At 31.7% G+C, this 21,882-nt stretch overlaps 1 protein-coding gene and 1 pseudogene across 1 annotated transcript; one reads left to right on the top strand and one right to left on the bottom strand.

The window, feature by feature from the left end:
- Positions 1 to 7,739: 7,739 nt before the first annotated feature.
- LOC124838697 (C-type mannose receptor (DUF620)) lies at positions 7,740 to 11,430 on the bottom strand. Its single transcript, XM_047314374.2, has 3 exons — positions 10,913 to 11,430; positions 10,157 to 10,504; positions 7,740 to 8,918 (listed from the first exon to the last, which is right to left on the bottom strand). Exons 1-3 carry the CDS (start codon positions 11,225 to 11,227, stop codon positions 8,424 to 8,426), a joined length of 1,158 nt encoding a protein of 385 aa, XP_047170330.1. The 5' UTR covers positions 11,228 to 11,430; the 3' UTR covers positions 7,740 to 8,423.
- Positions 11,431 to 12,461: 1,031 nt separating this feature from the next.
- LOC124838690 (protein argonaute 4-like) lies at positions 12,462 to 17,534 on the top strand (annotated as a pseudogene).
- The last annotated feature ends 4,348 nt before the right edge of the window (positions 17,535 to 21,882 follow it).

Consider the following 21,882-nt stretch of genomic DNA (forward strand, 5'->3'; position numbering starts at 1 on the left):
TGACCAATTAGGGGATGCTAGCTTTGTCCAAACGAAGTAGTTACGTGGTTATGCGAGCTATTACACATATAAAGTATACATTATTTGGGCAAGTTTTTATTTGGTTATTTGTGTATAAATATGATTGTGAATATTTAATTTAGAATAAGTATGGATATATGAGCACTTTCCACTCATGGGAAGGAAGGATGCCAATGTCATATATGACGAAGTTCAACCACAAGCAACAAGGTATGTAGTTGGATGACATATATCCACTCTTAGTGTTGTATGTGTGCAGTTAGACACTCTAATGCCCACTTGGGTGATATGGATTCCTTATGATGGTCATTGTCCGAGTCAACCATTTGAGGTGATCTTCATGTTCTCAGTATTCATCCCATGGGGCACTTGCATCCATCGTCACATGACAACACATAACTCTTCCTTCCTTGTTGTCCACTGTTGTATCAGACCTTAACATTATTATTAAAAACCCAAAACCAAATGCAACCTTACACACCCATTCAAGTAAATCATCTCGGGTCTCACATACTTGTATATACATTACAACATCAGTACATTTCCTGTCACTACTTTTTCACACACAAATTAATTTCAACTAACCTCACCAGTTGTGAAAAGAAAAAGGCAACCTTTTCCAACCAATTCATCTTTACTTTCCCAATACCTTATTATCTTAGACTCTTCCATCTCAAACAACTAATCTACTTCTTCTGATATACACTCCAATAATTTATTTATGTAAATTAAGTTAAAATTAACACAATAAATTTCACTTAAACAAACTAATACATATTACACCTTCTCTAATTTGACATGTAAAAATGCATACCAAATTAGACAATCTTCAAACTTTTCCTTAATGAAAAGAATAGTTTTTTTTTACTCCCATAATTACCCCACCCATGCACCACCCACTTTTACTCTTACTTTTTCTTAATCTAAACCTAACGCCGCACCTTTCTTCCCTTAATTGGATTGAGAAAACCAGTGAACATATCTCCTAAATTTTGAAATTCGACAAATACTTCTTCTGAATTTTGAAATACGATATTCATTTCACTCAAATTTTGAGATCTAGTTATCACTTCTTCCAGATTTCAAAATATTGTATTGGTTTGTTTATTTTAATTTTATTTTGATTGTTTTTTCTTTGTTTTTTTAATTTTTTGAGATGTGTTTTACTTGTTTTTTTTAATAAATTATATGTTAAAATATTAAATATTAAATTAAAATAATTAAATATTTAATAAATTTTATTTAAATTAAAATTGACTCAAATAAAATAAATTTTTATTTTTATTATAATTCAAATAAATATTTAAAAGGAAATTATATAATTAATATATTTATTAAATTTGAATTTTTAAAAAAAAATTAAACAATGTTAACCGGATTATGAAGTTTTAAGAATAAAAAATTGAATAACTGGATTTCAGATGGAAATACATGTGAAAATTTGTTTTATTAGTTTTTTAAAATTCTTTTTTTTTTATATTTTTAATGTGTTTTATTTTTTCTTTATTAAATTATATGTTAAAATATTAAAATATAATAAATTATATTACAATATTAAATTAAACTAATTAAAATATTTAATAAATTATTAAAATTTTTATTAAATTAAATTGGATCCAAACAAAATAATTTTTATTTTTATTTTAATTCAAATAAATATTTAAAATAAAATTATATAATTAAAATATTTATCAAAATTTTAATTTTAAAAAAAAATTAAACGATGTTAACGGATTTTGAAATTTTAATAATAAATATTTGAATAACCGGATTTCATATATGTTAATCGGATTTCATATGGAAATATATGTTTAAATTTGTTTTTTTAATTCTATTGTTTTTATTGTTTTGAAATGTGTTCTACTTATTTTGTTTTAATAAATTATATGGTAAAATATTAAAATATTTAATCAATTTTATTTAAATATTTATTATATTAGAATTTATCCAAATAAAATAAATTTTATTTTGTTAATTCAAATAAAGAGATGTTCACTAAAATTTAAAATTTGGTAAAGATAAATATTTTATTCTGAGTTTTGAAAGAAATGTTCAGTAAATTTTAAAATTTTACAATCTTTTAAATGAAATTTAAAATTTAGTATTTTTTGAATTTCGAAATTTAAGTATACATTTCAAACTTAAATTATATCTAGAAGATGAACAATATAAAATGAAGAAGAAAATGAAACTGAACAAAGTAAAACAAAATCAAGAGATCGAGCTGCTGATTAAAGTACACTATCACACCAATTATATAAGGGATTGACACCAATCTTTATCTAAAACTTTAAGACAACGAGTTAATGAGTCTCTGATCTTTATATAATGTTCTATTTTCTTATTTCTATCCAATGTGAGACTTAGACTCACATTTTAATTTTCAACCGTGGAAGAAGAGAAGTCCCGGTATTCAAAGTAACATGGTTCATTTGGTTCCAAACTTTAATCCATTCTTTACCTAAAGGGTCTACGTCTTTTGGAGATATCTACAATAATTCATAATTTTTCCGACAAAGCAAAAGTTACTGGCTCAAAAGATTTTAATGAAATACTTTATAATATACGTAACTCTATAAGCTTTTGAACATGGTTTGGATCTAATACATTACTTACATTTAAACCCTATATATGTATTCCCAGCTTTCCCTCATTTCAACAACTTTACTTGTATTCTTGACTTTAACTTTTTTAAAGGTATATTATCTACTATACACCAAATTATAAAGATTGCTTCACATGTTACGATCAATTTCTCTATAACATATTATATACCGTATGCGTAGTGTATGTTCGGAAAACTTGAATTCAGAAAATAGATTTTCAACTATCAGATTGCTATATATGCTTGTTTAACATGTTTGTTTCTTTATAAAGTGTTCGTTTCAACAGACTGCGAAAAATAATTGAAGTAAAATGTATAAGAAGCAACACTTCTTATTCTTCTTTTTAGATTTGGGATGTTTTGCAAGTGAGTGACTTTTTATGAGAAATCATATAAAGAAATACTTTATCAAAGTGAGTGAATAACTTCTTAATGATCAAATGATTTACTTTTTCAATTTTGATTTCGATCTAGGAACTTTTTGAACGTTACAGAGAGCAGATCATAGATGAAATACTTTTTATCATAAAGTAATAAGATTCATGAGATCAAAATTAGAGGGATTTCTTGATTATTCATTGTATTATAAAAGGTAATCATTTAATTTCTCGTAATAACCTTTAGATTTTTTTAATTTTAAAAAAAAATTAAGAGCGATTTTTAGGAAGGTGGTAGGAGATGTACGAATTGAGAGATTAATTTTGATCATAATAAATAAATAATAAAAATAGTTTTATTTCTTATTGTTCTATACGTGGGATTTTAACTACTTTAACTTGGGATTCGTCATTCAAAAATAACCATATGACTTTAGTACGTTACCTATAGGAAAAGTATGATGACAAGACATTCAAATCTATTTTTCAAATCTTTTTCAAATCAATTTTCGTAACTTGTCTCCGAGATAGAAGCTATGTGTAGAACTAGGATCACAATATTAACATCTCCACTTAAAAGAAAATCATTGATAAACGTTTGCCCCTAAACAAAGTACTCACAAAAATAAATAAAGAAAAGTTGTATCATGATTCGGAGTGTTATATCATCTTGTACACAAAGTTTTGCATATAAGTTTATTTGAGTTAACTGCCTTTTTGTTGTAATTACAGTTCATGTATAACTGTATTGTGACTTCATATAAAGATGGATGTGTTACACCACTCATTGTAAAAAGCATGTAAAATTTACTATTTATAAATAATTTAACAATTATTTTGTTTAATATATAAGATATTTTATTTATTTTGTTATTTGTATTTTGTTCTTTATTTCATTTTTTGTTACTTATTTCATTTTTAACTCTAATATTTTTTATTTGTTTATTAGTTTACAATTCTTTTATTGTTTTTGGATCTTTTATTTAGTACTCGACACACTAGTTACAAAGTTAGTATTTCTTTTTCTTTTTACCTCAACGATATATTCTTGCTGGTATTTCTTATCTTTATTTACATTAATGATGAGTTTTGTAAGTAAATAGGTTTTAATTTAAAGAACAAGAACTTAATCAAGAAGAAGTTTTCAATCTTTAGCAAATTAAGATAAGAGTTTTGCTAAGCTATGTACACACCACTTTTATGGAATATATATGTTCTAGAAAGACATGTCAGGTTATGAAAGAGAAGACTTTAACATTGTTTGGTTAAGGATGGAGAAGCATTTCATGATGAAGTTTGTCTATAATAAGTTATTGTTGAACATATAACGCTTCAAGCTAAGTATGAAGGATGTTGTGTCAATCAAAATTCACCTTGTCGAGCTTAATTCTATTTTGATGGAACTTCAAAATATAAACGTTTGGAACTTCAAAATATAAACGTTAAGTAGATGAGGATACAATGATGATTTTGCTAGCCTCTCGTTTATTGTCCTATGCAGACCTAGTAAGTTCTTTGAGTACAAGAAATGATTATATCACACTTGAAGTGGCTAAGTGAAGCCTTGGTGAAGTACCCGAAAAACACTAGAAGGTGGGGAGGCGTTAAATAGTGTTAATGAGAAACTTTTCGCAAAATTTCTGATATAGCACATTATCGAGCTCTTGAAATCTTCTTTTAAATAATTGTAGGCTCGATTTAATAAAATTTTACAATAGATGCTTTTAACATGCTATTTAGAATATATATACTACAACATTTTGTTAAAAACTTCCTTTATGAAATAAATCGTTTAGCTTGAATGATTCATGTGTTTGAAAATAAAGCACGACTGTAGCTTTTTACAAGAGGATTGTTTAGGTAAAAGAAAAAATAATTGCAGAAGAGATTTTATACGGGTTCACTCCAACTAAGCTACATACAGTCTCCTCTCACTATAATCTTTACCCGATTACAAATGAGTATTAACACCATTCTGGTACTCAAGAACCCTATCGAGATTTCCTTTGCATATTAGCACCACTCATAGTACTCAATAACTTTAGCCGAGATTTCCTTTGAGTATTAATTAACACCACTCCTTTGAGTATTAATTAGCAACCTCAACTAGGATTTCCTTTGAGTATTTGCACCACTCCTTGTACTCAGTAACCTTGCTAAGATTCCTCAATCCAAACAGAGTTCAGTTGTAAGTATTTTAATTCTCTTCAAAATTGCACTCAATGATTGCTTACAACTAGTTCAAACTATATCTCTCACAGAGAGGATTTAATTACAATACAAAGTAGTTTAAACACTCGTAGGCGTTTTCTATCTTTTCTCTTACAATCATAAGCAATATGACAATGAATCTTGAGAGTATCTCTTTCTCTTTTTCTCTTCTCTTCTCTTCTCTTCAGCTTATATTTATTATTTTTCTTAAGCTCTTTCTCTTCTTCTTTTCAGGATGAATATGTCGTTATAAGCTTTTCTTTTCTTATGCTCTTAAATCCTCTTGATTTTCTTCTTGAGAGATCTTCTATTTATAGGCTTCATAGGTATATGTTCGTTAGACTGAGTTTGTAATTTATAGTCTTAATACTTGTGCTTTCTCATTCTTTGAATATCTTCTTTGTCTCTAATGTCTCTAACATTCTGTGAATAGCTTATCTGCAAAAATAAAGTAAATTGTGCATGCAGTAGATATGTCTTTTCTTATCACTTTTGTTGTTTTTGAACGTTAAGCATTTAATGTCATTTAATGCTTGTTCAGAACAACAAAGTGCTTTTTGATTTTCTACCGTTAGGTAGCATTTTTTGATTAAGCGCTTTTCTCTAAGATACCAAGCATAGTTATATACTTCATCATAAGATGAGGTATTTGTTAAGCTCATGACATCATTTAGTTAAGTAAAATTTTCTTTAGCTTTTGTCTTTTTTAAACAGATAATGTTTAGCTTACTCAAGCTTTCTATACATTTTCATCCTTAAGGCTTTGTTCACTTGAATGGATTTGGAGGAGAGTAATTGAAGGGATTTGAGAGGATTTGAAGATAAATTTTTTTGTTGTTTATTTGAGTGGATTTGGAGATAAGTGAAAGTAAATTTGGAAGTAAATTTTTTAATATGTCATATCAATCAAATTCTACACTAATTCTCACAAATTTTACTTCTAAATCCACACTCACTTACCTCCAAATCCACTTAAATAAACAAAAAAAAATTATCTTCAAATCCTCTCAAATCCCCTTAATTACTCTCCTCCAAATCCATTCAAGTGAACAAAGGCTAAGTCTTTTAATATGTTTTGTCAGAGACATTATCTCAACCTATTTTGTTTTCGAGAGACGCTGAATACCTATTCAAGGTATTATAAGCATTAGGCTTTTAACTCAATCTCTCTTGGACGCTTTTAGGCAGAACATCGTTTAAGTACATGTCTCGATGTTTTAGCCTAGATGTTTTTCTATTTCCTAGAACCTAAGTTTTTTCCTATGTTTTTTTTATGTATGGGGATTCTGGTTCTAGGTTGTGTATATTTGGGGTTTAGGCTCCAAGCCTTGTGTTCTCACCCTAAGTTGTTTTTTGATTAATATCTAATTTAATATTATTTGATTGAACTTCAAAACATGAGAGCTTTTTGATACATAGACGATTTTGTCTTTAACAATTCTAAGGTTAGATGGAATAAATTTATTTGTTCTTTTGATTATTGTTCTAATTTATTTTTATCTATGCATTATGTCTCTGAATCAAGTAAAAATAACGACTTTTACATTGTAGCAAGTTAACATAATGTTAAATTTACATAACATAATAATCATATGAGTACAAGGTTTTCATTTTAATTGAGAAGTTACTTTGACTAAAGTTAGAAACTTTAATTTTATTGAATGAGTTTTTGTCAATAATTAATAAGTTACTTTGATTAAAGGTGAAAAGTATAATTAAAATTAATGAAGAAGTTACTTTGGTAATTAGGTTTTTACTTGAAGGTTACTTTGGTTATTTTTTTTTATTAATGTAAAAAGTTATTGTTTTTTATTAAAATGTTACTTTGGTTAAAAGAGGTGAGAACCGTAACAAATTATATTGATTAGTTTGAAATTTCAGACAAATTTTTTCACTAAACTAATAATGAATCCTATTTTGAAAAAGGTAATGGAGTCATCATATTTTCTTTATTATTATTTTAATCCTTTTTATCTCATTTTCTTTATTATTATTTTAATCATTTTTATCTCTTTGAATTTTTTTTTCTTTCTGTTAACCATTTTAGAGTAGATTTATTTTAAGAATAAATTTGTTAAAAATTAATTTTTTATTCGTTGGAAAATAATTTTGAATTATCTTATCTATATTAATAGTATTACTTTAATCACTTCAATTACAACGTTATCATATTGTTAAAAATAATTAAACTATAATTGATGTCATATTCAATTTGTAAATGTTAGATAAATCAAGATAAAGGAAATTTATTATAAAATAAAATTGAACTTAGAAGAACAAAAATGGTGAAAAAAAAAAAGCGTGGTAGAAAGTTTTAAAATGGTGAAAAAAAAAGCGTGGTAGAAAGTTTTTGTTTTTCTTTCATAGAAAATTGTTAAAATTAAGTATACAAAATCTCTAATAACTCATATACTGTTTAACAAACTGAGTTAAACCTTCTTGATTCAGTGTTTGGCATTCACTTTTGGATTCAAATATTATGAAATGTACTGAATAGTATATGATGGGAAAGTACTATAAAGGCATACTTAAACATAAAAACTTTGTTAAATGGCATAATTGTTCAATATCCCACAATTTTCTCCAAATGAAGTACATAATTATGTGCCATCATTATCTTATACCAACTTATTCCACCCCACCTTCAATTTGTCATTTCACCTTAATGACTTGACACATACTAACTAAAACCTTACATTACCAAACATCAACAAAGCCAAAAGTAAAATTACACCTTCTCCCACCAATTCTTTTCATTATACCACCCCCAAAATTAAGTAATACTACAATTCACATTGCTCAAGAAAAGGAAGAAAAAAAGGTTTAATTATGATTTTTAATTTTAAAATTTGAGATAATTCTGATTTTGTCTCCCAAATTAAAAAGAAAAATTAGTCCCTAAAATTTAGAAAAAAAAACATAATTTTAGCCATTAAGCATTAAATTTAAGTAATTAAAAATAGTTTTTAACCCTTGAACCCCAAGCTGAAACCATGTACCCTAACCAATAAATCATAAAAAAAAACTCATTTTAACTTTTTAAATTTATTATTTAAGGACTAAAATCATTTTTTTTTAATTTTGAGGGATTAAAACTTCTTTTTGAATTTGGGAGACCAAAATCAAAATTATTTTAAATTCTAAAAATGAGAAAACCATAATTAAAAAAAAAAAAAAGTAAACCAAACCCCTCTAATAAAGTTAGGTTATTATGGAGAACTTATGTTGTTAAAGATATCTGACGGAGGAATGAAATGGTCCATGGAGAGTCCAGGCACGTTGAACATCACATCATCAATGGTCCAAATCTCTTCCATCCGGGTTCGGCTGTGCTGCATTGAGAGCTCGCCGAACCGGAATACGGTCGCGATGGAGCGCCCTTGATGGGCGATGAGGACGCCATCAACGTCTCTGTAGTCGCCGATGCTGCTCCCTGTGGTGGTCTCCCAGAACACCGTATCATTGTCCTGCGTTGGGACCCGTGTGAGGTGAGAGTCTTCGAGGTATATGAGGAGCCCACTCTTTTGACAAAAATAACCATAGAGAATGTGCCTTATCACTTCTGCGGGACCCTCGCTCCGTTCAACTACCGCCGCACGATCCGCGGAAACCTTCAGAACAAAGCAATCGACGGTCCCGATTCGGTTCTCGCCCAAGCATTGCGCGTTCGTGAATAAACTCGCTGTGGTCTTCGGATCCAAACCCTGCAATGTACACCATCAAAGTATTGTATTTAGAAAATTGCAATTGCTACATGATATTATTGGGTAACCTTAGTTAATCATAAGAAATAATTTTCAAATAGATATTTATTTGTAGAGTAAATACAATTCATTTATTTTCTTAAAAATGAAAACTCTACTTATTTTTAAAATATTAGTTCAATACGTTAAAAACGAGTACAAATTTACTTATTTTATTTGAATGTTTATGATTTATAACCATCTTTAATGTATAAGTTGTATTGACATCAGTTAAAATTCTAAGATAGATATGGACCTATGATTTCTTTACCATCCATGATGAATGTAGTATAAGGAAGGAATTTTCGCTTAGGGATACCACAAGACAAGATCTATAACAGTCCGAAAAATGAAAAATTGAATTTATTTTGTGATTTTACGATGTTTTTGAAATAAGAAAAACTTGGTGTTGATAAAGGAAGGAAAGGGATGTGATGCGTTATCCTATGCAATGACAAACAATAGGTGAAGAGTGAGAGAAGTACAAAATGAAAAAGGGAATATTTAGGCATGAAAGCAGGGGCAATAATGCAGTGGAGGAAGCACTGTTGAATAAAGTGCAGAATTAAAAGGAAAAGTTAAAGCAAAAGGATAATCCAAGGTAGCCTTAGCTACCTGCAATAAGTGGCAATCCCAAGATCATGACTCATGAGCCATAAAAATAATCATAGATGACGTCAGATTGACAGTCACGTGGCATAGAAGTATACTAATTCTTGAAGAAAACCAGTCCACATTGTAGGGTAAAGCATGGGACAGTTTCTCCATCATTGTCAGCTCGATATATACACTTCATTCATTGGGATTTCAATTTTGTTTTTCAATCTTTATATTTGTTTGCTACACAACATGCTTTTATTCCTAGCCTATGTTCCCCCCATCTCCCAATTCCAACAAATAAAGTCTACCCACCAAACAAATCACCAATAAGATCAACACAACTTGCTCAATTTTTGTTTGGCATCATGCCGAAGAAAACAGTGAACAAAATCACTTTTTCTTTTCAAATCTCTCTTTCTCTCTGTACTAAGACAAGTTCTAACATATTTAGTAAATTATGATTCAATCTCAATGTTCACTCTACCAAATCAAGTTAATGAGCCACCCACCAAATCAACAGAAAAACTAAAAAAATTATAATATTGTGCTATGCATTTTCTTTAGTCCTTATAATTAATGATTTTGATTCTTTGTTATACCTGAATGATTCGGCGCAAGGGTCTTTGGGGTCCTTTAGCTGCATGTGTGCCTAGCCATGGTGTGTGCCGCCACACAGTTTTGCCATTGCTTCCTGCAACCACCTTGTGATCACCAACCACCAATTCAAGTGACCACATACCAGGTAGCATCTGCCAAAGTACGAAGCAACCATTTTCACTGCTTCTTGTTCCCAAGCACTTAACATTCTTCCCAGATGAAATCTCTGTCTCACAACATATCATCTTCACCATCCCAGTGGCATACATGTTCTTGGTGTCCTTTTGCTGCTTGAGGCACCCAGTTGCAGCCAAATACTGTTGGATGATGTACTTGGCAGTTGAAGTTTCCTGTGTGATGTCACATTAATGGAAAATGCATCATGGACTGAAATCGATAGTACTAAACACTAAACTCTTAATCATGTGTAGAAAAAGGAATATTGATATATACAAGTAGTTGATGTGGTTGCAAAATTAGCCACAATGCAGCTACCAAAACATTCAAGTTAAAACCTTTACTTGTGTACCAAAGAAAAAAAAGGACAAAACTTAGATACAGTAGCTTGTGTTGGGTGTTTCTTAGGTTACTTTCTGATAGTTTACTTATTAAAAGATCAAGATAAATGAGTGAACGTTAATTATGATAGGACAAAAACATTAAAAGCACCAAAGAAACTACATTAAATTCTGTCCAAACAAGAAAGGTAACATATTGAAGTGTAGAGAGAGAGAGAGAGAGAGAGAGGGAGGGCATACAAATGGAGTGTCTTTGATGTGAATGCTAAGGGTGGGATCATGAGCTGAGGGAATAGGGGCCAAAGGGCATCCCAAGACACCAAGCAAAAGCCTTAAATCTTGGGTCTTGGCATGAATGGTTCCATAGAATGATTGTGAGAAGCTTCCAGCTGGAGATATCTTCTGAGTTCTGAACCATTCCCTAATGACTTCCCATGAACTCTCTTTCTTGGTGCCCTCCTCTTGCATTTCAGGACCAGGACCTTCGATTAAGGGTGTCAAAGGCTGTGGAGCCCAACTCTGTCGCCAACGGGCTCTAGAACCCATTTGGGGCATGTAAGAGTCTCGAGAGTAATGATTATTAGGAAGAAGGAATGGAAGTGAATGAAGGAGAAGATGCTGAGAGAAATATTCAAACAGAAGGAGGAAAAAGAAGAGGTATCAATGTGAATGTGGTTTGGGAGTTAAAAAGACAGTGTGCTTGTGTTTGTGTATGTGAGAGAGGAAGAAGTAACGGGGAAGAGACAAAAGCGACAGATTATCTGTTCAACGGCAGAGAAATGACATTATTATATAATACAAACTCGAATGTTGGGTTGTCTATTTGCTTTATTCCACTTGCTTTGGGACTCACTCTTGTCGTTACATTTTTATACTGTTTACTTTTTTTTTGTTCTCTCGAGCTAACCTATTCCCCATGCCACCGTATAGGTCCCATGGGGATTGGCCTACCACCTTTGATCAATTACTATCTCTTTCCATCACTAAAGTTTTTTCATTTTTTCGATATTTGAGTTCTAGGAATATCTTCATAACTTGTCAAAATATATGTTTGGTGATTCTTTGGTAGTACTAGATGATGAGTCATGTGTACTATACCTGTATTCTTTTGTTATGAGTTGGATTTGTTTGCGTACGGTGTTTATTGTTATCTAGTTGAGGAGTGTTGTAGAATGAAGTGCCATGCGGAAAAATAAATTTATCTTAAGATGAATTATGGTAACAACATTTCCACTATTGACTAAAGATATTACATTTAGTATGCGTTTACTCCAACACTTTGTATTCAAATATGTAATGACATTTAAGAATAATAATCACAATAAAAAAATAGTAAGAGATATAATAAGAAAATTACTAATTATCAATGAATAAAACACTACAAAAATAATGTATTTTAGTAGGAGTTTATTTTTGACGGTTTTAAAATCTTTATAAATAATGTATTTTAGTAGGAGTTTATTTTTGACGGTTTTAAAATCTTTATAATTTTCTTATAGTTTTATTAAAACCTCTACAAATTTCTAGCGGTTTTATTAAAACCGCAAATAAATTAAAAATATCTTTTTATTAAAGAAATTTTTTTTGGATGAAAAACAAAACCACCCAAAAGTGAAAATATTTTGTTTTTCCTCTCATTTTCGCATCGCAACATATTTTTTTATTTAACCTAAATCATTTCTTCCTCCTCTTAAAAGAGATTTCACACTTCATCTTCTACCCCTTCACGACCCTCAGTCGCCACATCTCCTCTAATAAGAATAACTGCCGGCGAGTATGATGTCCGACCATGTCACTTGTGCGGCCAACTCCACTCTCCTCTCCTTCTTCTTCGCTCGTGAAACAGAGTGCCAAGGTCTTTCTTCACCTCCATCAAACGGTTGAAGCCACCACCGCCTAGATCTCCCTTTGAAAGCACATCAACAACGACTGTCTTTGGTTGTGATCTCACCAGCACCACTGTGAGCTCACTCCCTTTCTTCTTTTGGTTCTTCCCTTACAAAAAGGTCTTGAGGCTTCCAATAACCAGGTGTGGCCTTGCTTCTAAAGGCATAAAGTTGGGACTTCTCACTAATCACTTTAGAGTGAATGTTGGAAACACTAACGGTCATTTTTTTCAGTATAGTGTATGTCATTTTGTTTCTTTTGTATTATTAATTTTTTGTCTATTTGGATGGTGTATTCAGTCTCTATATTTGAGTAGGTATCTCTTTCGTATGAAGATGGACACCCTGTAAAGGGTAAGGGTGTGGGGAAAAAGGTCCTCGACAAGGTTTAGGAGACATATAATTTTGAACTAAACGTGAAGGATTTTGCATATGATGGCGAGAAAACTCTTTTTACCTTGGCTCTTTTGCCTGTAATCGTCTTGAGTTTACTCTTGTTCTTTAGGATGTTGTCTCTGCTGGCAGGTTCACGTGTTTTTCTTTTCATTTTGAATACTGGCTTATGTGCGAATGTCTTTGTTGTGTAACTTTTTATGTAAAATTTTATGAACGAGTATGGATAGAAATAATAGAAATGTCATCCCTGATAGACATGGAGAAATCAGTTAGAATGACAAGAAGAGAATGAGGCGCCTAAATAGAGCGAAAACTTTTAAAGTTGAGATTAATTTTTCTTCAAAGATTCCAACGCAAGCCATTGTCAATGCTCCCCATGGACATGATTATGATAATTAACAGGAAGCAATAAGAGTTCTTGATATCATTTTGAGGCAGCATGCTGCTATATAGTGTGTGATTTATACCAAATTCTTATTATTCCATAAATAAATATCATTATTGAATTTTGATAACAATAATTTTTATCTGCAGAGGCTGTTTGCTTGTGTGCCAGTCATTCTTCCATAATGATTCGAAGAATTATGATGATGTAAGAAGAGGTGTTCTTGGTTGTCAGGGATTTCATTCTAGTTTTAGAACCACCTAGAGTGGCTTGTCACTCTTAACATAGGTATCATTTGTTGGTTGGACTTGCTTCCTTGTGATGATTTCTTATAATTGGGTTTAACTTATTGAAAACAAATTCCAAATGTCTCAACCACAATGATAGTTACCCCAAGGCCTGTGGTGGACTTCCTTATTTCCAATCAAAATGTAAAAGATGCGTTTTCTCAGGACTGGGTAAAGGTAAGCAAATTCTTTGACAAATCTGTTCCATTTCAGGTCACTCATTCAGGTCAATTTTCTGGTGTGAAATTGAAAATTCAAATATGTTTTTCAAAATTGTGCATTCTAACTACTTTTAGTATGGTGGTGAAGTGTTTTACTACATAATTGGCCATACCAAGGTGTGATTTCAGTTTGTGCAGTTTTTATGTTGTTTAAAAGGTTGAACAGGTTCAAAATGATGTTTAAAACTTGCTAACACTGTTCATTTGGTCATATATGAGCCTATATGCAGAATTGCTTCTTAAACCATCATATTTTTAGTCAAAATTGAAAGTGAAGTAGTGAATTTGTACTGCAAGATGTTTTTGACTCATTTTAGAGTTAAGACACATATAAAATCACAACACGAAGTTGTTCCAAACTGCAATTTCAAACTTAAGCTACTTCCATACAATTTTGATTACCAAACCACTCATTTTAGGTCACTTTTCTGGTGCAAAGTTGAAAGTTCAAATCTATTTTTCAAAATTGTGCATTCTAACTGATTTTGGTAGTGTGATGAAGTGTTTTACTGCATAATTGGCCATACCAAGGTGTGATTTCTGTTTGTGCAGTTTTTGTGATGTTTAAAGGTTGAACAAGTTCAAAATGATGTTTAAAACTTGCTAGCACTATTCATTTGGTCATATATGAGCCTATATGCAGAATTGCTTCTTAAACCATTACATTTTTAGTCAAAATTGTAAGTGAAGTAGTGAATATGTACTCCAAGATCTTTTAGACTCATTTTAGAGTTTAGACACATCTAAAATCACAACACAAAGTTGTTCCAAAATGCAATTTCGAACTTAAGCTACTTCCATACAATTTTGATTACCAAATCACTCATTTCAGGTCACTTTTCTGGTAGAAAGTTGAAAGTTCAAATCTATTTTTCAAAATTGTGCATTCTAACTAATTTTGGTAGTGTGATGAATTGTTTTATTGCATAATTGGCCATACCAAGGTGTGATTTCAGTTTGTGCTGTTTAAAAGGTTGAACAAGTTCAAAATGATGTTTAAAACTTGCTAGCACTGTTCATTTAGTCATATATGAGCCTATATGCAAAATTGCTTCTTAAACCATCATATTTTTAGTCAAAATTGGAAGTGAAGTAGTGAATTTGTACTACAAGATGTTTTTGACTGATTTTAGAGTTTAGACACATCTAAAATCACAACATAAAGTTGTTCCAAACTGCAATTTCAAACTTAAGCTACTTCCATACAATTTTGATTACCAAACCACTCATTTCAGGTCACTTTTCTGGTGCAAAGTTGAAAGTTCAAATCTATTTTTCAAAATTGTGCATTCTAATTGATTTGGATTGTAGCAAAAGCTAGGTTCTATGATTTAAATGGAAAACAAAGCGAATAAGAAGTTATATCAGTGATTAAAAAACAATTAGAACATGTACAATCCATATTAAAGGGCTTCAAAACCAAAAATAAAAATCTAAAGTTCTTTGAGGCATTTTCACAAACAGTTTTGAAATTTTATCAAATAGTATCAAATTTGAGCCAAGGTCTTTCTTCACCTCCAACAAACGGTTGAAAGCGCCACTGCCCAGATCTTACTTCGAAAGCACATCATCGACGACTGTCGTTGCTTGTGACCTCACCAGCACCAATGTGAGCTTCCTCCCTTTCTTCCTTTGATTTTTCCATCTGTTGAGCTCCCTCCCTTTCTTCCTTCGATTCTTCCCTCACCAGAATGTCGTGAGGCTTCCAATAGCCATGCATGGTCTTGCTTCTAAAGGGATGAAGTTGCGACTTCTCACTAATCACTTCAGAGTGAATGTTGGAAACACTTATGGTCACTTTTTTTAGTATAGTGTATGCCCTTTTGCTTCTTCTGTATTATTAATTTTCTATCTATGGATGGTGTATCTAGTCTCTATGTTTGACCAGGTATCTCTTTCATATGAAGATGGACGCCTTGTAGAGGGTAAGGGTGTAGGGAGAAAGGTCCTTAACAGGGTTCAGGAGACATATAATTTTGAACCAAACGGAAAGGATTTTGCTTATGATGGCGAGAAAACTCTTTTTACCTTGGCTCTCTTGCCCATAATCGTCTTGAGTTTACTATTGTTCTCGAGGATATTGTCTCTGTTGGCATGTTCACATGTTTTGTTTTTTCATTTTGAATACTAGCTTATATGCAAATGTTTTTGCTGTGTAACTTTTTCTGTAAAATTCTATGAACATGTATGGATAGAAATAATAGAAATGTCATCCCTGATGGACATGGAGAAATCAGTTAGAACAACAAGAAGAGAATGAGGCGCCCAAATAAATTGAAAACTTTTAAAGTTGAGATTAATTTTTCTTCAAAGATTCCATTGCAAGCCATTGTCAATGCTCTTTGTGGATAGGATTCTAATAACTATCAGGAAGTAATAAGAGTTCTTAATATTATTCTGAGGCAGCACGCTACTAAATAATGTGTGATTTATACCAAATTCTTATTATTTCATAAATAAATATCATTATTGAATTTTGATAATAATTTGGTTCATCTTTTTTTTTGTGCCTGTTATTATTTATTAACATTAATTTTTATCTGCAGAGACTGTTTGCTTGTGCGCCAATCATTCTTCCATAATGATCTGAAGAATTTTGCTGATGCAGGAGGAGGTGTTCTTGGTTGTTGGGGATTTCATTCTAGTTTTAGAACCACCCAAAGTGGTTGATCACTTAACATAGGTATCATCTGTCGGTTGGACTTGCTTCCTTCTGGTGATTTCTTTTGCAGGGAATTCAATCTTCATAATTGGGTTTAACTTATTCAAAACAAGTTCCAAATGTCTACACCATAATGATAGTTAACCCTGGGCATGTCGTGGACTTCCTCATTTCCAATCAGAATGTAAAATATCTGTTTTCTCTAGACTAGGTAAAGGTAAGAAAATTCTTTGACAAATATACATTGTGTTGTTTCATTAGTTTTTATTTTCAGGAATAACATTTTTATTTAATTATTTTGGACAGGCCAAGAGAACCCTGAAAAATTTGAGGATTAAAGCAAGTCCATCGAATCAAGAGTATAAAATTACTGGGCTTAGTGACCTCCCGTGCAAAGACCAACTGTATTTCATTATCCTCTTTTGTCATTGTTCATTAATTTTTTACATTTATGTTATTAATCTTGGTAGAGTTATATTGTATCTTGCAAGTTAGGATTTTAGTGGTGTGGATATTTTATGTTACATTAAAGAGAAAGGGTGGAGTGTGATGATACTGAGGAGGTGACCGTGTATGATTATTTTGTTAATCGTCGAACATAGATCTCCGCTACTTAGGTGATCTACCATGTATGAATGTTGGAAAGTCGAACCGACCAACATATATTCCCCTTGAGGTATAATGTGTTGATTTGTTTTTGTTTAGTAGACAATATGAAATTGAAATCTAACATCACTGATTAAGATTGTTTACTTATTTTTTGCTTAGCTTTGCTCTTTGGTATCCCTTCAACAATATACTAAAGCTCTAACCACACTCCAAAGATCATCATTGATGGAAAAGTCTAGGCAGAAGCCGCCAGAGAGGATGAGAGTGTTGACAGATGTTAGTCTCTTTGTAATTTATTTTGACCAATTGCTATGATGTAAATATTTATCGATGAAGCTGATGTTTTTATACTCTTTCAGGCTTTGAGTCAAAGCAATTATGATTTTGTTATTTCTATTGTTCTTTTATTAGATTAGATTTTATTCTTTTTAGTACTTTCTATATTTTTTTCTCTATTTAGGGATGGAATCAGTGAGTCCTAGTTAAATCAAGTTTTAAACATGGAGCTCGATCAAATTATAGAGGTGCGTATTCCATAAGCTTTAAATGAATTTTTAAAACTTTTGGATAGTAATGTGGATATATACTTTTTAAGGCTTGCTAACAGTTTAGCACTTGATGTGTGATATGAATAGGAAGAAAGTTGGTTCAAGTTGAAGCACTTTGCAGATACAGCAGAAATGGTGGGCTCAGACCCTTCTTTAGTCCTTCGTAAGTAGCGGCGATTATACATAAAACTGTCGAAAATATTTCTCGAAGGTGGTTTTTCCAGTAGTTTTTCCATCCACGGAAAAGGTGTTTACCAGGGGTTAAAATCATCTGTAATGTAATTAAAAACCATTGGTAAAATTTAGTATTTTAGTAGTGAAATCTATATGTACCAACAAGATACCTATTTAGTCTATCAAAATATTGTCGAGGTGGTTCTATAAATTGACCAGACCATACAAGATTAGGATTACAACACTTATTCATGGATTATCACAATAATTAAGGTTGAATTCTTATTGAACTGTGATTAGGCCTCTCAAAAGATAAAAGTCCATCTAAAACACTATAAATAAGGCATGTAGGTGAAATATTTTATACTTTTCAACTACCTACATTTATTGCACCCTTCAAGTCTTACACTTACCTAGGTTCAAAGTACCTTTTGTAGGTAACTGGTTGGTGGAGACAAGAAGAATGAACGAACGAGCACTTGAAGAGGACAACCGACACCGTGTGAATGGTTAGGAAAAGTTCAAGGATTAAAAATATCTTAATCTTCCAAGAGCAAACTCTATTAGCAATAGTGAAAAATTATCGATAATTTGAGTTTACTACTACAAAAAAATAGGGCATTACCGAAAGCCATAATCCTTCAAAAAAAGCCAAAAGCCTTCGGTAATGACTCATTACCGACGGCTTAGCGATGGCTATGATACCGTCGGTAAATCTCTTGTCGCTAACAATTACCAACGACTTCTGGCCTTCGGTAATTACCGAAGGTCAAAAGCCTTTGGTAATTACCGAAGGAGAAGAGGTCGACGGTAATTACCAAAGGGTAGAAGCCTTCGGTAATTACCGAATGACATAGGTCCTCGGTAATTACCGAAGGGCAGTAGCCTTCAGTAAAGCCTTTGGTAAGATCCAGGAAAATCTCAATCACATTCGTATTTCTTATCCAACCAAACAAACTTGCATAAATTGTTCACAACAGAAACAGATTTGCATAACATTTTCCAACCACATACAGACTTGCATAATGTGCATCTCAATCATGCAATCATTGATCAGAAAAATAATATAACATCTGAGTCATCCAATCATTAATAGAACATGTATTTATAAATGAAACATAAAACAATATAACGTAATGTTCTAACATCCAAATCATCCAATTGATCTAACATCAAAACTTTCTAATATCCAAATGTTTCTATAACAACTGTGTTCAATAACAAAATAAAACTAATAATCTACATAGTTATCATCAGAATGATCTTCATCATCCTGCTCCTCTGTAGATGGTTGGACTGGTGTGGGCTGGACTGATGTCGGCTGGACTAATGTGGGTTGCTGATGGACGGCGGGTGACGGGGAGGGTTGTGGCTATGTTGGAGGGATAATGAACTGATCCTGTGAAGTTTTAGGCAACACTCTCATGACCAAGGCCTTAAAGTTTCTAAACTCTGCTCTCAAATCAGTAATGACACACATATCAAACTCTAAAGCATGTCAAATAATCACACCCTACACACAAGCACAAAGCATGATAAACACTCAACTAAAAGTTCAAACAACTTTATTTGATTATTTTAATTGTGTTCAAACTCTAAAATGAGTTATAAACAGCTTGCAATTTAAAATCACCACTCCACTTCCATTTTAACTCAAAAAGTGATGGTTTAAAGACCAAATCTGCATATAAGCTAATAATCTACACAGTTATCATCAGAATGATCTTCATCATCCTACTCCTCTGTAGATGGTTGGACTAGTGTGGGCTGGACTGATGTCGGCTGGACTAATGTGGGTTGCTGATGGACGGCGGGTGACGGGGAGGGTTGTGGCTATGTTGGAGGGATAATGAACTGATCCTGTGAAGTTTTAGGCAACACTCTCATGACCAAGGCCTTAAAGTTTCTAAACTCTGCTCTCAAATCAGTAATGACACACATATCAAACTCTAAAGCATGTCAAATAATCACACCCTACACACAAGCACAAAGCATGATAAACACTCAACTAAAAGTTCAAACAACTTTATTTGATTATTTTAATTGTGTTTAAACTCTAAAATGAGTTATAAACAGCTTGCAATTTAAAATCACCACTCCACTTCCATTTTAACTCAAAAAGTGATGGTTTAAAGACCAAATCTGCATATAAGCTAAAATATGACCAAATGAACAGTGCTATCAACTTTAGAACACCAATTTACGCTTGTTGAAGCTTTCCAATAGCATAAAAACAGAAAAATTTGATAATCACCCTTGCTATAACCAATTTATGTAGCAAATTACACCATTAGGCAAAGATTATAATCAAACAATAGCTTAAAATGAATACTGCACCAGAAAAAGTTCTTGATTTGGTGGTTTGATACCCAAAAACGTATGAAAGTGTTTTAAACACTCAACTGAAAGTTCAAACAACTGTATTTGATTATTTTAATTGTGTTTAAACTCTGAAATGAGTTATAAACAACTTGCAATTCAAAATCACCACTCCACTTCCATTTTAACTCAAAAAGTGATGGTTTAAAGACAAAATCTGGATATAAGCTAAAATATCTCCAAATGAACCCTTCCTATAATCCATTTGAGTGCCTACTTCTATTCTACACTTATTTGTATTGCTTTTAAGCGTTTTGGCATCTTAAAATTGTCCAATTCAAGTCATATTTTGGTGCTGTCCAGTGACCATTTATGGTGTAGTTTTTGATCTGGTTTGGTGGTAAATTTTGTGTGAAATTGTGGTGTTGTGAAGACTTTGTGGTATAGTCCATTTTTAGAAACCTTTTCCAACTAAGGTGGCATCTTAGAAATTGGAGAAGGAGCAAAATTTGTGAATTCAAAGGGGTTGTCCAACAAGCAAAAATGTGAAAATTGGCAACTCCTATAGCCAATTTTTTAGTTCTAGGTTGTTTTCGTAGTGTGAGTTTCTAATTAGCTAGGTTTACCATTCTAAACTTGTTAGGACAGTTTATTTGTTGTTTCTTAGTCAAGTTTAGTGTAGTTTGAAAATTTTGACCATTCTAGTGCATTTATAGTAGACCTTTTGAGGTTTTGAGGTTTGCATACTAGGTTCTAAGTCTAAAACCTCTTACATATTTGACAATCAGTTTCAAACCATTCAAAACAAAGTTTGACAAAACTCAATGTATACAATATCATAAAACTCTAATCAACATAACTTAACATTCAAACTGTACATTCACAACATTTTAGAACAAGATAAAATTCATGAAACAAGAATGAAAATAATTGAACATACCACATACAATCATGCAATTTCAGTTTAGGTGACCATACCTTCACCTTTGTTTTCCTTTCCTGATCAAGTCTTCTCTATAGACTCTCTTCCTCCCCTTCTGGCCACAGTTATAACTCCTTTAAAAAATCACCCTGAGACATCAAATAGAAGTGTATTTAGGTTTATTAGTTAGATTTTGTTCCATTAATTTAATAAGCATAGCAACAGTTTAAGCATTACCTAATAGTATCCAAAAAGGAATAGCAATAACCAACTAAAACATCACCAAACAGATTTATCATACTGCACCAGAATTCAACAAACCAATTTCTTTGAATTTTGACAACTTTTGGCCAAAGAAAAGAATCAAACAGTAGCTGGAAAAAAAATTCTGCATTAGAGAAAGTCCCTAGTGGGGTGGTTTGATACTAAAAAACGTATGGAAGAGATTTAAACACACAACTCAATGTTCAAGCAACTTTGTTGATGATCTTAATTGTGTTTAAACTCTAAAATGAGTTATAAACAACCTGCAACTCAAAATCACTACTTCACTTCCATTTTAACTCAAAAAGTGATGGTTTAGAAAGAAAATCTTCATATAAACCAAACTATGACCAAATGAACAATAATAGCAACTTTTAAACACCAATTTAAACTTGTTCAAGCTTTCCAATAGCACAGAAAAAGCATAAACCAAAAATCAAAGGAGTTCGAAGGACTGCTTTGAGGATTTAAATTCTATTTATCTGCCATTTGATGTTCATGAGAATGACAAGCCTAATTTTCCTATTCGAATACTTC

The sequence above is a fragment of the Vigna umbellata genome, chromosome 3 (genome assembly GCF_029865625.1).
Source record: "Vigna umbellata cultivar VRB3 chromosome 3, Vumbellata_1.0, whole genome shotgun sequence".
In the NCBI taxonomy this organism is placed as follows: domain Eukaryota; kingdom Viridiplantae; phylum Streptophyta; class Magnoliopsida; order Fabales; family Fabaceae; genus Vigna; species Vigna umbellata.